Source organism: Heteronotia binoei, chromosome 11 (genome assembly GCF_032191835.1).
Source record: "Heteronotia binoei isolate CCM8104 ecotype False Entrance Well chromosome 11, APGP_CSIRO_Hbin_v1, whole genome shotgun sequence".
Lineage (NCBI taxonomy): Eukaryota > Metazoa > Chordata > Lepidosauria > Squamata > Gekkonidae > Heteronotia > Heteronotia binoei.
Window position 1 is genome coordinate 20776190 of NC_083233.1, and position 17086 is coordinate 20793275.

General features: G+C 44.9%; 1 protein-coding gene and 1 non-coding gene across 2 annotated transcripts in view; both read left to right on the forward strand.

The window, feature by feature from the left end:
* LOC132579512 (connector enhancer of kinase suppressor of ras 2-like) overlaps positions 1-17086 on the forward strand; it is a 575915-nt gene that overhangs the window by 536378 nt on the left and 22451 nt on the right. The window contains exon 19 of the mRNA XM_060249934.1: positions 1863-1934. Coding sequence (XP_060105917.1) covers positions 1863-1934 — 72 coding nt within the window. The remainder of the gene's footprint in view (positions 1-1862; positions 1935-17086) is intronic.
* On the forward strand, positions 1111-1185 carry TRNAT-UGU (transfer RNA threonine (anticodon UGU)). Its single transcript has one exon. It is a non-coding gene; the product is annotated as a tRNA-Thr (tRNA).

Here is a 17086-nt window from a genome sequence, read left to right on the forward strand (position 1 = left end):
TTCCTTTTTCTTTTGCACTTGGGAAGAAATGCCTCTTCTATGATGGCCCTCAGCACCTGCGGTTTAGTTTTGTAAAAACGTGCATAACATTGGTGGCAGCACCTCCTGTCAATCAAATTGTGTTCGATCAATTAAGTAAAAAAAAAATCAATTATATTAATGTTGCAGCCTGAATAAAATTTTAGCTAGAAGAGCCACCTGGCCCCCTTTGAATATTTCATTAAACAAACAAAAAGAAGAAGCTAACATTGCTTCTTGAATAGCTGATCTTTTCTCTGCCTTATTGGAATCAGTGGCACTTCAGAAGAACCCAGCAAGCATCACCTTTATTTCTGTGTGGAGCACACAATCAAAACCAGCTGCTTCCATCATAGGAGGATGCTTAACATACAACCTCCCAACATTTTGTGATTGGCCCCAGTTCTCACGGCAGCCATTTTATGATTTGCCCCGTGGCAGCCATTTTGTGGTTTTGCCTGTGTTCCCAGTTCTCAGAATCCCCAGATCATCCACTCTTTCAACAAAATGGGAAATTTAGAAGATGGCAGGAATCCAGAGAAAATATTTTTTAAGAATGGAGAAGATCTCATGAGCCAGCTCAGATAATACAAAAAACTATGCATGGTGGGAAGTGAGAGAGCATGACTTACATCACCACTTATACAGTGTTCCAGCTCCACCTCTAACGCCATAGATGCATAATCTGAAAATCTGGCAATTCATTATGCTCCTTCATTATGCATAGACTCTTTACATACAGTTGATATTCTAGGAGAAAGGGGAGGGTAGCATCAACTGCTTATACAGCCTCTGCACATTGAATTTGCTCCACAGTGGAGGTGGACTGTGGGATTGGAAACAGGGCCAGTATTCCAGCAGAGTGATGAGTACTCCCCATCAGTCCTATTGTGTACAGGTCCAATATATCATACAGACCCTGTGAAAATGCTTCTATTTGTTCCCCCTTCAATGGGCCAGAACCACTAACTTGATAAGGGAAGGGAGAGAACAATTGTAACATTTAACATTGGAGGCACACACATTGTATCTCAGGAACAGAGGACACACTTATAACTAAGGATCTTGGGTTGGAAGGCCACCCCAAAGAGGGGAGGGATGGTGGCTCAGCGGTAGAGCATCTGCTTTGTAAGCAGAAGGTCTCAGGTTCAATCCCCGGCATCTCCAACTAAAAAGGGTCTAGGCAAATAGGTGTGAAAAAACTCAGCTTGAGACTCTAGAGAGCCGCTGCCAGTCTGAGTAGACAATGCTGACTTTGATGGACTGAGGGCCTGATTCAGTATAAGGCAGCTTCATATGTATATATATATATGCCTGGATAGAAAATATGGGCATGTCTGTATGACTCGGACTAAGGGCCAAACTAGCCATGCTGGTTTTCAAAGAGCAGAGTCTGGGAAAGCTTCTCCACAGCCACACAGTAGTTGTGGGGAATGTCTATTAAATATAAAGGTGACTGAACACAACCATGGGAGAAGGAAGGAGCTTCTGTTTTCTCCCCTCAGCCATTATCCTATATAGACATGGCACCAGAGAGAGGTTATATCATATCTGCTGTACCACATAGAGTATTCTGTGAACCTGAACAGCAAAAACGGGAATACAGCTCTCTCACGCACACCAGCACCATTTTGGCACAGGAAAAAGTTTGGGAGAGGGAGGTTTAGGATTATGCTACGAGTTCTGATTATATTTTCATTGCAGACTTGGCACAGAAACCCCCCCCCCCCCAAAAAAAAAACCTGTAACACACTGATGAAGCTCTGACAAGGAGCCTTTAGGATTTGTTAACAAGTCCTTTGACTACAAACTTTTCTTCTCCCCTCTTTTGTTTCTTCCAACAGTGCCTTCAAAGCTTGTCACCCCAAAATTAAGAGCTTCTACTTTGCGACTGACTGTCTGGAAGAAATGAATAGGTAAGATATATTTATTCTGTTCTTGAAAGTAGTTCCAATATATACAGAGCAGCAGAATGAAAGGAGATTGGTGTTTCATCTTCCCTGTGTGTATTCAGGTCCCTGTGGTTCTTAATAGATGTTCCTCAGGCAGCTTCTGAATGGGGCTGTATCGTTCATCCAAGGCACTGGAATTGGAGCTGGTTTAACTCTGATGCTGAGTAGACCACAATTAGGGTCCCGGACAAACTGTACACATATGATTATTTGACAGAGCCTCTGTGTATACATTCCTGCTTTCTCATTTTGCATACACACCTGAATATTTAACATTGATATCTGTGTATTCATTGGTTACAGTTGTATTCGTTGGTTACAGCATGTATTCAAGAAACTCAGAGTGGCAGAAATGAATTTCTCATCTACGTATTGGCTGGCCTTGTTTAGCTTTCGAGATACAGCCTAGATCAAGCGTTTCCGAACTGTGCTTGGGATTTGCTTTTAAGAATCAAACTAGACTAGACCCTGGAAGTCTGGAAGGAGGGTCTATTGCAATTTTGTGTGGGAGATTTGAAATGAATGTTGGGAGAAGACAGGGTTAACACTTCCCAACTTTGGTCACTTACCACCCATGCCAAAACCGCTGTTGGTTTTAGAAAATAGATGTGCCGCTGTCCCACTATTGTCCATGAAAAGTTACTAATGCATTGTGTAAGAAGATCAAAGAAAGACAGATGAAAAGCAAAGAATAGGAATGGGCATTAACCACAAAAAATTTGGTTCGGTTTGTGGGTGAACCATGAACCCCACAAAAACAGTTGGTTCACATACAAACTGAACCAGCTCAGGTGCGGGGGTCTGGCTGCCCAAGAGCTTTAAACAGCTGAGCCATGAGAGCAGGATGCTCCCATCGCTCAGCTGTTTTCCATATAAATAGCTGAGACGCCAGGTCAGACTTCAGTGTGCAGCTCAGATGTTTAAAGGGACTTTCTTGGGCAGCAAGCCCCAAGCTCGGAGCCGTTTAAATCCCTGCTTTCTGCTCCCTATGGCTTTTTGTGGGGAGCATGAAGCAGTGGTTTGAATGACTCTCAACTGTTTTTCATGAACCTCCATGAAGTGCATCAAAATTCATGAAAGTTTGTGGTGGTTCTTAAGTTTGCGAACATTGCTTCACAAACCGGCCAAACTTCATTACAAACTTTAGTTTGTTGGCCATTTTATGCCCATCCCTAGCAAAGAACAGCTCTAAGCATTGTGATTTCTGTAGGCAATGCTAACATGAAATGGGTGTTCCTTGGAACAAACTCAAATGCAGACATTTGCATATGTTAACTTCTGTTAGGATTGAGTGGAAATCCCACTACTGCTCACAACATCACTGTCCTGTTGACAAGCTGTGACATCAACCCCTTCCTTTTGACAGTTCTTCAGGGGATCATGGGAACTTGTTTGCCCAGCTTATTAGAGGGGGTGACTGCATTCCCAGGTACTCTGCAGAATTTTTTGTTCCCACAACTTCCTTCCTTTCTCTACTTTTCCTTGCCTTGCCTAGAGTGGTGGTGGCTGACTGCCTGGTTGAGCCAATAGGTGGAAGGACAGAATCTGCTTCCATGCCTGCCTTCCTTTCCTTCACCAGGCCATGAGAGGCACCCTGAGGACTACCATTCCCAGAGTGCTGCTCACTGCAGCATGTTGGATGTTGCAAAAACAACATACAGGCATATTAAGCATTTGCCTAGGGCGCTGGACCAGGGGAGTGGCAAATTGGGCCCTCACACTGGTGCTCTAAGCAAATGCCCTACCCACCACCTATCGCCCTCTTCCATGGCCACATCCTGCCACCTGCATCCTCCCACCCCCCCTGGGGGTGGCGCGGTGAAGTAGGCCAGGGAGTATGCCCAGGCAGCGCTCTCTTTAAGCCAGTCTGCTGGCTTTGCCCTGCCTCCCTTCCAGAACTGTGCCATGGAGAAGGGCAGCACAAGCTCTAAGGCCACCCCTGCGTACAGGACCACCAGAGAAGGGGGAGACCTCTCTGCCTGCCTTTCAAAGCCAGTTCAGCGTGAGGACAGGAAGGCTTACCCTCACTCTGATTTGGTTCCATGGCACCAGCACTTTCATTTGGTTTCAAAGCAATGTCACTTTTCCAAACATATTTGACTGTGTGGTGACATCTGGAACCAAATCAGAGGAAAGACAGTTCTTGCCCTGACTCTGGTATTGTGTCCTTTAAAAATGGGGTGGAGGTTTTACCAATAAGCAGAAAAGACCTCAGTTTCCTTACAACCAGGCTGATAAACCACTTGTGATGTGTGTGTCAAAAAAGTGGTAAAGGCGCTTTTGTGAAAATGTTTGTTCTCCAAAAGCCTACTATTTGTACCAAAACTGTCAGTGAAGAACATTTCACTTAGCCTTTTGCACATGCCTTGAAATCCTCTGTAAACATGTCAATGCCATGCTGGGAATTATTAGGAAGGGAATCAGCCAGTATCATAATGCCCCTGTATAAATTGATGGTGCAGCCTCATTTGGAGTACTGTGTACAATTCTGGTCACCGCACCTCAAAAAAGATGTTATAGCATTGGGAAAAGTGCAGAAAAGGACAACTAGAATGAATAAAGGGTTGGAACACTTTCCCTATGAAGAAAGATTAAAACACTTGGGGCTCTTTAGCTTGGAGAAACGTCAACTGCGGGGTGACATGATAGAGGTTTACAAGATTATGCATGGGATAGAGAAGGTAGAGAAAAAAGTACTTTTCTACCTTTCTCACAATACAGGAACTCGTGGGCATTCAATGAAATTGCTGAGCAGTCAGGTTAGAACTAATAAAAGGAAGTATTTCTTCACCCAAAGAGTGATTAACATGTGGAATTCACTGCCACATGATGTGGCGGTGGCTACAAGCATAGACAGCTTCAAGCATATGCAGCAGAGGTCCATCAGTGGCTATTAGCCACAGCTTATTGTTGGAACTCTGTCTGGAGCAGTGATGCTCTGTATTCTTGTGCTTGGAGTGGGGGGCACAGTGGAAGGGCTTCTAGCCCCACTGGTGGACCTCTGGATGGCACTTAAGTTTCTTGGCCACTGTGTGACACAGAGGCCGTTTTCCCACTGACCTTACTCCAGAGCGACGTCCCTCTTCACCGCGCAGCGTCTGCGTGGATTTCCCACCAACTGCTGCGCACAGCCAGGAAGTGCCGCGGCTTTTGCGTCGCAGATGTAAACCGCTAAAAACCAGTTTACATCTGCAATGCAAAAGCCGCGGTGAAGAGGGACGTTGCTCCGGAATAAGGTCAGTGGGAAAACGGCCAGAGTGTTAGACTGGATGGGCTATTGGCCTGATACAACATGGCTTCTCTTATGTTATGTTTTTATCTGAAAAGCCAAGTTTAACCCACCGCTTTTCTGAGCAATCCTGATATGCAGAGCTGCTCTAAAAGAGTTGAAGGAGAAAGGGGAAAGGAGGAAAGGGCATGAAAGAAAAGACTATCTCTTTTATGCTTGCATCTGCAGAGATGGAGATCTTAATGTTCTTCCTCTGCTTGCTTTTGTTTGGGTATTGCTTCCTTCCTAGCAAACTCAAGTGCTTTTACCTATTTCAAATAAAAAGGGTTCTGGCTAGTAAACAAAAAGCAATAGCCCCGGAAAATCCATATGGTGTATTAGCAGAATTGCTTTTAATTATGTCTTAATATTTTTCGACGATGCAATAGTAGATTTGAAAAGAAAGAGACTGTGGGCCGAATCCAAGCATTTCCAAGGGCATTTTATTTTCCTTCTTCCATTATCTATTGTGGTTTAAACAGCAGGTCTTAGAAGGCGAGGGGTTGTGGCTCATCGACTACTGTGCATGCAGAAGACCCCAGGCTGAATCATTAGCATCTCAAGTTAAAGTTTTCAGGTTACAGATGGTGGGAACAACTCTTCCTTCCTTGAGAATTGTTGGCATTCAGCATAGAATACTAAGGTTGATAAACCAGTGATCTGGTCTGATGCAAGGCAGCTTTGTACATTTAATTATTTTGGGTAGGCAACTGAGTCTTTCTTACTTTGCCATCCCAGCGCAATTACTCCTTCCACACCTGAGGCCTTGATGTACCCAAAAAACTTCAGAGTACACTGCAAGGGCTTTTCCATTCTGTTTCTTTTTTGCATGTCTCTGCATTGTGGAGTGCAAGCCTGTTGAGCCTGTCTAGTATGATACACAGGAAGTAGTATTTGAATTGGTATTCAACTGAATGCAATTTTTTTCATGCTAAAAAGAGACGGAAGGATCTCAGACACCAGGGCAACTGTATATACTTATGTATATATGTAAACCAGTTTCTACATTTCCTCCTATAGACATGAGACCTATCAGAGATCATGGACTGAGAACATCCACATCTAACTTGATTGCATTCCATGTGCTTTCTTTCTCCATAGTCTGATTTGCAAACCATGGGGAGCGGGGATCAGCTTCAGCAGTTTGTGAGTTTGTGTTAAATGCCATAAAGTCACTTCTGATTTATGGTGACCCTATGAATTAATGACCTCCAAAATGTCCAATCATTAACAGCCTTGCAAACTGATGGCCGTGGTTTACTTTAGAAAATCAATCCATCTCATGTTTGGTCTTCCTTTGATCCCATTTAGATGACATGAGACACCAGGAAGTCTTCAGTTCCTAAAATGCATGTGAAAGGAAGGGGGAACATCAGGCCCAAGGACTTTCAAGTATGTGGTTGCCAATCTCCAGGTGGGGGGTGGAGTTTCCCCCAAAATTACAACTGATCTCCAGATGACAGAGATCAGTTCACTGGCGGGGGAAATGGCAACTTTAGAAGATTGATTGTATGGCACCACATCCCTGCTGGGCTCTGTCTGGTCCCTAAACTCTACCACCCCCCAAGCCTTTGCCCCCATTTTCCAGGAATTTTCCAACCAGGAGTTGGCAACCATAACTGAATCCCATGCCCTTAATGACAGACCATGCTTTATCTCTATATCTGAAGGCAACCACAAGTTCAAATTACTGTTTACCAGGAACCCCTGTGACATTTTCTCCAGAGAAGGGGGGGCATGCATCTTTGAGGCTGACTCCCCATTTGCAAACCACTGTTCATCAACATTAAGTCTACATTAAAAAGGTAAAGGTAGTCCCCTGTGCAAGCACATTAAGCCTAACTAAATTCATGAAAGGGTTAAGTACTAGGCTTGCCATTTGTCCCCTTATAGTGGGAAACGTCAAGGTGATTCTTGCCATTGCTCAGCAATGCCTATTTGAGTGCTGGGCTAAACTAGTTAGCCAAACGAGGAGGGGTGATCATTATCCCCAAGCAGTGAGGCAGCTTCTAAAAGTTATGCATTCACACAAGGGCAACAATCCCCCTGCCGGTTAATTTCCTCCCTCCCCCCATTTCCCGCTGATCACCAGGCTGCACCCTGCAACCTGATTAAATACCTATGGAAGAAGAGCCTCTCACAGCCCACAGGGTCCTCCTGATGGCTTCTGCTTGCTGTTCTGCTTGTCGCAGACAGCCTCTGCCTTGCAAAATTAATGTCCTCACGCTGCTTTTTTCAGGTCTGCACAAGCACACGTGTGATCTTGGCCATGAATTAATAATGAGATTAATAAATCTGCCTCTAGTTTGGCTCGATCACTCAGTACCTTGCAAATGGGCCTCACCTGCACTCGGCAGCGGCAAGACCTCATTCCTAGGACATTGGTCTGGATGTGTTATCCTCGTGAACTGATAAGCAGTAAGATCATTATTCCTCGGTTCACCCATTGTATTTTTTTAAATCAACACTGCATGGCCCTTGTGATAAAGCACGATGGTTACCGTTATCAGTTCCAATTAAAGATCAGCAACCAGGTGTTAATATTTTAGATTACCTCCAACTGATAGTGTTTGCAAAGGACATCAGAGAATACTTGGCTAAAACACATTGATTTAGCTCCCCTGTAAAGGAGATAAAAGCAGAAGCGGGGACCCGTAATTTGAAATCAATGTAAATTGCTGAAAAGACTACAAAGGAACAATATTGATTTTTGAATCCAGCACGTGGAAATAGTTTGTGCCGCAATCAGCTGATTGAAAATGAGTTGACAGGCAGTGGGTGAGAGAGCGAGAGGAAAGGAAGTACTTCTTCACGCGACATATGGTTAACTTAAGGAACTCACTGCCACAAGAGGCATAGATGGCAACTAGCTTAGATGGGTTTCAACAGGGGGTTGACAAATTCATGGAGGATAGGTCTATAAGTGGCTATTAGTCATGGGGGCTAAATGGAACATCCATGTGCAGAGGCAGGTCAGCATGGTGGGAAATAAGAGGGTGGGCTAGGTTGACCATTGTTCTCATGTGGCCAAGCTCATTCTCATTAATTTTTTAAAAAAGCATTCATGGGCTTGTGATAGAAACTTTCACATCCCATTCTGCAGAAAAAGGAAGCTGACTCATTCCTTCAAGGTAGGCACTCTGGATGACCACTAAGTGTCAAAGGAGACACTGCAAGGGCAGCTGTCATTGTGATTCATGTCTTCCACATCTGTATATAAAGCAGTGGGGGTCGCCCCTTCCATCCAGATGGACAAGATTGGAGGCAATTGAACTTTGACTCTAACTTGCCTTACATCCTGTTCTAGATTACTCTGGTCAAGCCTGATTCAGATACAGGCATGTGTTTACAAAGCCAAAGCTTCTAGATAGCTTTCTTGTATCAGATCATTTAATTCCTGGCAAGAGGTACATCTCAGCATTTTAGATTTGCTGTGGATCTTGTACCCAAGTGATGCTATTAGAGAATCTCTGCTTTCATTTTAATATTTTATTAAAGCATATCTATTAAATTTTAATATTAACTAAACTGATGATGAAAATTATACCATCCACTGTTGTTATATAAATTAATTAAATAAAGCAATTACATGAGTCCATTAAAGTATAGCACTCCAAAGATAAGCAAGTCACAAGTGAGGAGCTCATTTTAAGCTCCCATTCAATTCAACTTCCCATATTTATAGGGTTTTTTTAAATTTAAAAAAATCCTCTCCTAACAATAGCTAGTTGTCCGGCTTGATAAGGGACCAATTATCTAACCAAGTATCCAATAAGCTAACCAATTATCTTATAACTTCATTCAAAGTTATCTATTCTTCAGTTTCTCCTGAAAATATATTAAAACTATGAGTTCATTCTTGCTACTTTTTATCTTAACAAAACCTATATAAAAATTGTGGCTGTGAGTTTCTCATACACATGACTATCTTTTGGCCTTCTACCAGTACACCTCATTCTTGAACTTTATCTTCACTTCTGCAGACATTCTTGCCATTCTCAGATGCTTCCGCACCTTGACCTCAACAAATAATATCTATTGATATGGGTTAGACGGCTTCTGATCTACAAAAACCCAAGTTATTGTGTTGCTTCTTTTGTTTCTTGCCCCTTTTCAAGGCTATTCGATTCTGAGTTTCATTTCATTTATATCCCGCCCTACCCCACCAAGGCGGGCTCAGGGCGGCTCACTGCATAATAATTCTAACAATAAGGTTTAAACATTAAAATACAATAATAATTTTCATAATTTAAAACAACCAGTTTATCAATGTATCAATCAATGTCAGTATGCTATCTTATTGTATTCCTTCAGAATATTTCAATGCCGGTCAGTTATAAGCCAACCGGCAGAGGACTGTCTTACAGGCCCTGCGGAACTGTCCAAAGTCCCGCAGGGCCCTGACCTCTTCCGGTAGCTGGTTCCACCAGCAAGGGGCTGTGATTGAGAAGGCCCTGTCCCTAGTTGACTTCAGCTGGGCCTCCTTTGGCCCGGGGATTACAAGCAAATTTCAAGAGCAGCACTCTCTGGGGAGCATATGGGAAGAGACAGTCCCTAAGGGGAGGGACGGTGGCTCAGTGGTAGAGCATCTGCTTGGGAAGCAGAAGGTCCCAGGTTCAATCCCTGGCATCTCCAAAAAAGGGTCCAGGCAAATAGGTGTGAAAAACCTCAGCTTGAGACCCTGGAGAGCCACTGCCAGTCTGAGAAGACAATATTGACTTTGATGCATTAGTAGACAAGGTCTGATTCAGTATAAGGCAGCTTCATATGTTTATATGTTCAAGGTAGGCAGGTCCTAGGCCACTTGCTAAACTCACTTTTAGTATATTGAGTTGGGATGCTTAAACTAGCTCTGTTTCTGGTGTGCAGAAACATCCTGCATGATCTTTCTGGTCATGTCCTGCAACTGTTCCCCTATATTCCTGGCCACCATCCATGTCAATCCCTTTGCTGTCCATTGTTGGTGTGGACACTGATTTCCCTTGACCACCTCACTTCTGGCTATCAAGCCAGATGTGATCCTGGGAGTTCCATGAACTGGTCTGTCAAGCATTTTTCATTACTAAATAGCAACTGCAGGCAGTCCTGATTCAGACCATAGTTGTGGCACAGGAAGAGGAGGGTTTAGTACACTGAAGAATCACTTCTCCTTAGAAAGAAGAAGAAATTGGATTTATATCTCACCCTATACTTTGAATCTCAGAGAGTGATCACAATCTCTTTTACCTTCCCCCCCATACACACAATAGATACCCTGTGAGGTAGGTGGGGCTGAGAGGGCTCTCACAGCAGCTGCCCTTTCAAGGACAACTCTGAGATAGCTATGGCTGACCAAAGACCATTCCAGCAGCTGCAAGTGGAGGTGTGGGGACTCAAACCCGGTTCTCCCAGATAAGAGTCCATGCACTTAACCACTACACCAAACTGGCTCTCTTTTGAGACCCACTTTTGCTAGCTTAGGTCTGCACAGGACCACCCAGTTTAGGGGCCCTCTTTCCAAGAGGCATTTTGGTCAATGTAAGATCCAACTTCTTTGAGATGGTTGCCCCTTTGGAGTAGTTTTTCAGCGATGGCCCAGGAAATAGGCAACATTCAGCAAGCTTTGCAGAAGCAGTTCTTCCAATAAGCATTTGGTTCCTTGTCTCTCTGAGGCCAGTACAACACCAACAGCAAATCTTATTCTTTGTATAAGTTTCTTGATATTTCATTGTTCTCTTAGGATGGGGTTTTCTGGGAAAGGCTGCGAGATGCCTTTTTTTGTTGTATTTAATTGCAAGTGGGTTTCATTGTTTAGTTGTTTTTTTATGCAGTTTGATATTTGGGTTTGTTGAACCATTTTCAACATAAGCAAATGCAGGTTATTTTTTTGAATAAATAAATCTTGGAATATTTCCTTCCTTGCATCATTTTTCTTTCCTTGAATGCTTCAGATAGAGTTGCCAGTTTGGGAAATTCCTGAAGATTTGGAAGAAAACAAAGTTTGTGATTCCTCATTTTAAGGCCACAGCATCAGAGTATATGGATCTACCCTTCACCCATTTAAGATCCAGCCCATACTCTTCCAAAGTGTAGGCTCAGATGAAAATAAATCTGCAGTGGGGATGTCTAGAGGCACAGGAACTATAGTTACCACGATAACTCCATGCAAGCTTTCAACATCAATAGGTAGGATTCCCATTCCCCCACCCCAGTGGGGGTTTCCTTGATTTTGGGGCCACCAACTCATTGGCACAGAGATGGCCATCAGGGAGAGCCCCGCCCTTGAAGAGATCCACACCAGGCAGGTCATAGAGGGGATGCTCTGGTATTTGGGGGAAAAAACTCTATGGTTCCAGGTAAGACCTGGCTACCCTATCAATTAGGGCCCAGAATTAATCCTATGATGGCTCCTGCTTCTTGTATATTTAGGAAAGAGAAAGGGAAAGGAAGCTGGGGGAGAGCTTGAGGGTTTTGTTTAAAATTAATTAACACTGTTTGAAAAATGCTTAGCAATATAATCTAGTTTTCCTTGAATTATTTCCAATATGGATGGGGAGGGGGGAATCTACCCATCACTAGCTTCTGTCGATGGCTTTTTATAACACTACGCTAGCAGCATTTACAGGAAATCTTCCTACAAAATCCAAGGCCCTTTGAAACCTATGCAGCTAGCGGGAAGTCCACTGTACTGAATTCTCAGGCTCTTCCCCGCCGAGAAGCATAAAACATTCTGCAAAATGTAAGGTTGTTAGAGAACTATCATGTGAAATTATCTTCAATATATCCCAGACAGTCTTTCCAAAATAAGAACACTGGGCATCCAGATCACGGTTTGCTCTGAGGGTCTTCCAGTTCTTCAGAAGCTGGTGTCATTGTTTGGTTCTTTTGAAAAACGTCTTTTCAAAAGCCTGACTTTGATGCATTAGTAGACAACATTATTACGTTACAGCAGTGAAAGCTTCCGCTCTGAAGTGAATCCAGATGTGGGAGGGCTGTGTTCATTGTGAGTGTTGTGAGGGCCTCTTTCAGAAATGATATTTTTCAGGTGTTCGTCTAAAGTGTGTATGTCGTACAAGGGCCAGTACAGTGTAAGTGTGCACCTCAAGAAGAAAAGTTAGAGCGTGACAAAGCCGTGCTGGAAAATGCAGATATCATGTTGATGTGCTCACCAGGAAATTGGCATTGGCTCCACATCCCTGCTGAGTGTATACTTAGACCTTTTAAAATTGTAACTGCAGGGTGGACACAAGGAAACTTACCCATGTAGTCATTCCAGGCACCAGGACTTTTTGTGTAGAAAAAGCCCAGCAGGAACTCATTCTCATATTAGGCCACCTCCAGTTTGGTGTAGTGGTTAAGTGCGCAGACTCTTATCTCAGAGAACCAAGTTTGATTCCCCGCTCCTCCACTTACATCTGCTGGAATGGCCTTGGGTCAGTCATAGCTCTCACAGAGCTGTCGTTGAACGGGCAGCTGCTGTAAGAGCTCTCTCAGCTCCACCTACCACACAGGGTGTCTGTTGTGGGGGGGGGGAGAAGGTAAAGGAGATTGTGACCATTCTGAGACTCTGAGATTCAGAGTATAAGGTGGGATATAAATCCAATATCATCATCATCCCCTGACATCACCAGAAGTGATGTAACCCTTTCAGTAGATTACTTTCCACATACTGACACAGAACAGTACTGTGCCATCAGCTGCATTTCATGGATGTGTATTCCCACACAGCCCAATGAGAGACCTCGTTTTGCCCCTCCCCCACATGGCCGGAGAGAGAGAGCCACATGCAGTGGAGTGGGCAGCAGCAGGCCCAGCTTCTCCCAGGAGGGGGTGCTCATGGGCAGCTCCGTGTCTCTCACTCTCTTCGCGAGTCCATTGGAGGCTGGAGGTGGCAGAGAGGACAGAGCGCACAGTTTGAGAGCACATGGCTGCCTAGTGCCTTCCTTCTGCTGGAGACCTTTTTTTGAGCCGGAGTCCTGACCAAGCCAGCTGGAACTGTGTTCCTGCTCAAAAAAAAGCCCTGCCAGACACTCACCATCTCATTTATACAAAGGATCCACATGATTGTCCTCATCCATATGGCTGGAATATTTATCAGGGCCGGCTCACCCACTAGGCAAACTAGGTGCTTGCCTAAGATGCCAGGAGGAGGGGAGTGATGAATTGGGCTCCCCCCTGGTGCCCACGACAACTGCATTGTTTGCCTTCCTCCCCCCCCCCCCCCCCGCTGCCGCTGCTACCGCTGCCTCCCTTCCCTTGAGCTTTGCCCGCCCCCGGTGCGTTCAGAGGAGTGTGCCTAGGCTAGTCCCTACCGGCTTTGATGTGGGCGGCACACCATCTAATGCTTTGAAGCATGTGCAGGAGAAGGCTTCGCTCCCCCTCACTTCCGGTTCCAGGAAGGAGGGGGGAGAAGCCTTCTCCCATGTGCACTTCAAAGCATTAGATGGCACGCCACCCACATAGAAGCCGGTAGGGCCCAGCATCAACGTGGCATGCTCTGATTGGGGAAGGGACAGAGTACAGTGCCGGGAAGAGAGGAAAAGCAAGCGGTGGGGGGGGGGGCATGGCCGCAGCAGCAGGGGGCCGTGGGCAAGGAGCCTGCCTGGACCGCCATGGGCTCTAGAGCCAGTGCTGGATTCCATTACACTGTTTCTGAAACTATCCCCATCCATGGATTTGGGGAATCTTTCCCTGGATTTTGAAGTCCTGAAGTCATGTTTCCAAAGTGCAACTGATGCTCTCTATTTCTGTTGTTATTTCTGAAGTTTCTACATGTGGAGTTTTCCACAGTTTCCAGTACATTTATCTTCCCCCCCCTCCTCTCCATTAATAATGCGTAGTCAGTGTGGTGTAGTAATTAGGGTGTTGGACTTAAATCCCCACTCTGCTATAGAAGCTCACAGAATGACCTAGGGGAGGGACTGTGGCTCAGTGGTAGAGCATCTGCTTGGGAAGCAGAAGGTCCCAGGTTCAATCTCTGGCATCTCCAAAAAAGGGTCCAGGCAAATAGGTGTGAAAAACCTCAGCTTGAGACCCTGGAGAGCCGCTGCCAGTCTGAGAAGACAATACTGACTTTGATGGACCAAAGGTCTGATTCAGTATAAGGCAGCTTCATATGTTCATATGACCTTGGGTCTGTCATAGGGTTGCCAGCTCTTACCTGGCTGCTGGCAGGGGACTTCCCCCCCAGGAGCGATGGATTTTGTCCTGGAAATGGCGCCATAGGGGGTTTTTTACCCAAATGCTAGAGCATCCCCCATGCAATGACTTATCTTCTGGGTGACATCATCACATTAGACACATCAGGTGATGATGGAGTTCTTCGAGGGCGGAGCTCCCCTTACCAGCCATCTCCATGGTGGGTTGGAGGCCCTGAAATCAAGGGAACCCCCTGCCAGAGACAGAGGAATGGGAACCCTAGCCTGTCACTGCCTCTCAGCCTAACTTATCTCACAGTGCTGTTGTAAGGATACAGCAGGGGAGATGTAAGCTGTTTGAGAGCCGATGTGGTGTAATCACTTCCAGGCTGGACTGTTGTAACTCTCTCTATGTGGGGCTGCCCTTGGTTGTGATCTGGAAACTCCAGCCAGTGCAGAACACAGCGGCATGGATGTTGACTTCGTCACCTATACAGGCATGAATCCATCCTGCGCTCCGTGACCTGCAGGACCTCAGCAGGGCACAACACCATACAGTCTGCCTTCCAGAGCAGCTACTTTCTCTACGGAACCTGATCTCTGTCATCTGGAGACCAGCTGTAATTATGGGAGATCTCCAGCCACCACCTGGAGGCTTGCAGCCCTACTTGTTGAGGACTGAACAGACCTCAAGAAGCAAGGGAACAGTTGAACGCTTGAAAAGTCCAAGCAAAAGGGGCTTTCTGTATGTAAGGAAATCAGCCTGCTCAAGCAACTGAGAGACTCTAGAACGCTGTAGGAGGAAATATTGGGAAGGGACTGAAGGGATTTCCAAATTGTTTGCCCTCCTGCAATGTTTTCATTACCTTCAGCTTCTTCCTTCTAATAGCAGCCATCATCTGTCACAAAGAATGAAGGAAACCAGCACACATACCCTTAGATATGCTGGAAGATATTACCTTGTACATTTGAAAGACAATCAGCACACCACAAAAGCAACCAGACAAGCATGCTTATTGCCCTAGAACAAGGGTGGCCAATGGTAGCTCTCCAGATGTTTTTTGCCTACAACGCCCATCAGCCCCAACTATTGGCCATGCTGGCTGGGGCTGATGGGAGTTGTAGGCAAAAAACATCTGGAGAGCTACTGTTGGCCACCCCTGCCCTAGAATGTTGAGAGCAGTATTGTTGGTTAAAGGTGGGAGGAATACCAAAATAGCTTAAGCTCCTAAGAGCTGACAATATCCTGTAGAGAGAGATTTTTGTGGGGAGAGAGAAATTGCCCAATCTTTTCTCTCCTCTTGCCCCCTCCACATGTGCAATTTCTTTCAGGTTCCAGGCTTGTTCAGTTTTACTTCTGAAAGCTAAGCAACTCTGTAAGCTAACTGGATAGTTGGGCAACTTGGAAACGTATATAAGCAGCATGGAGAAAAAAATGTAATAAAAATGATTAATGGATGGTTAGAGACAGATATTTTTTCCACAGTATATGAAATGAATTGATTTATATTTTTGTTACAGATGAGGGTGTTTTCTTAAGGTCTTGGCTATGGTAGTAGGATATGGAAAATGGGCTTTTCAGACATTACATTCACACCTATCTGCCCAACCAGGTGTAAATTGTCCTGATACTTATGCTTACCATGTTGTCTGAACAGGGGCATTGCATATATTTTCCGTACACATACAGCTGTGGTATGCATGAACCGACCACTGGACTTTTTTCAGGGTTCTGGTGTAAATATGTTGAAGAAGAAGAAGCCTGTTGATTTATACCCCGCCCTTCTCTCTGAATCAAAAACTCTGAGCGGCTTACAATCTCCTATATCCTCTCCCCCCCACAACAGACACCCTGTGAGGTGGGTGGGGCTGAGAGAGCTCTCACAGTAGCTTCCCTTTCAAGGACATCCTCTGTGAGAGCTATGGCTGACCCAAAGCCATTCCAGCAGCTGCAAGTGGAGGAGTGGGGAATCAAACCCGGTTCTCCCAGATAAGAGTCCGCACACTTAACCACTACACCAAACTGGCATGCATTGTTCCCATTCAGGCAACTGTGCATATCAAGAGACTTGCAGGTAGCATGCACTTTTGATACACACGAGTTGCTAGATTCCTGGTAAGCATGGATGTAACCTTTGAACAGGACTCATAAAGACAAGCTAAGCTTTGAGTTGAGAGGGATGGGCAGGTTGTTTAAAAAATTCCCAAGAAGATAGGAAGAGGGAGAATCTGTTAAGTGCATAAAAGCCATGCCCACAAAAGTATGCATTGTTCTGGTTCGCTTGTCAGCTCTTAAGCTGTCTCAGGCTTCTTCCTGTGGCATTGGTTTGACAAACCTAAGCAGGCACGGTGTGAAATGAGATCAGCAAAATCATGTCAAAATATCAAACTGGAGAGAATACTTAGAGCATATCCTGGGAGTGACTGTATTTATCGACGACAGTGACAGACTGGAAACTGCAATTACTTGATATGTGCGCAAAGAGAGCTTGCTAATGCAGGATGTTATATTTCTGTGCACCATGGCAGCTCTCTGTGTGTGCGCTTGTCTGTGTGTGTATATATAAAAGTCCCTCTTCAAGCATTAGATATTTTAAGTGCACACTTAAAGCAATAGATATTTTAAGCGCACACCTAAAAATGTAACATCAGAGACAAGTGTTTCGTATATTGAACGGCAAGGGAGGGAAAGCACTGCAATACAGCTACTGAAGCCACAACTCAAGAGGTGC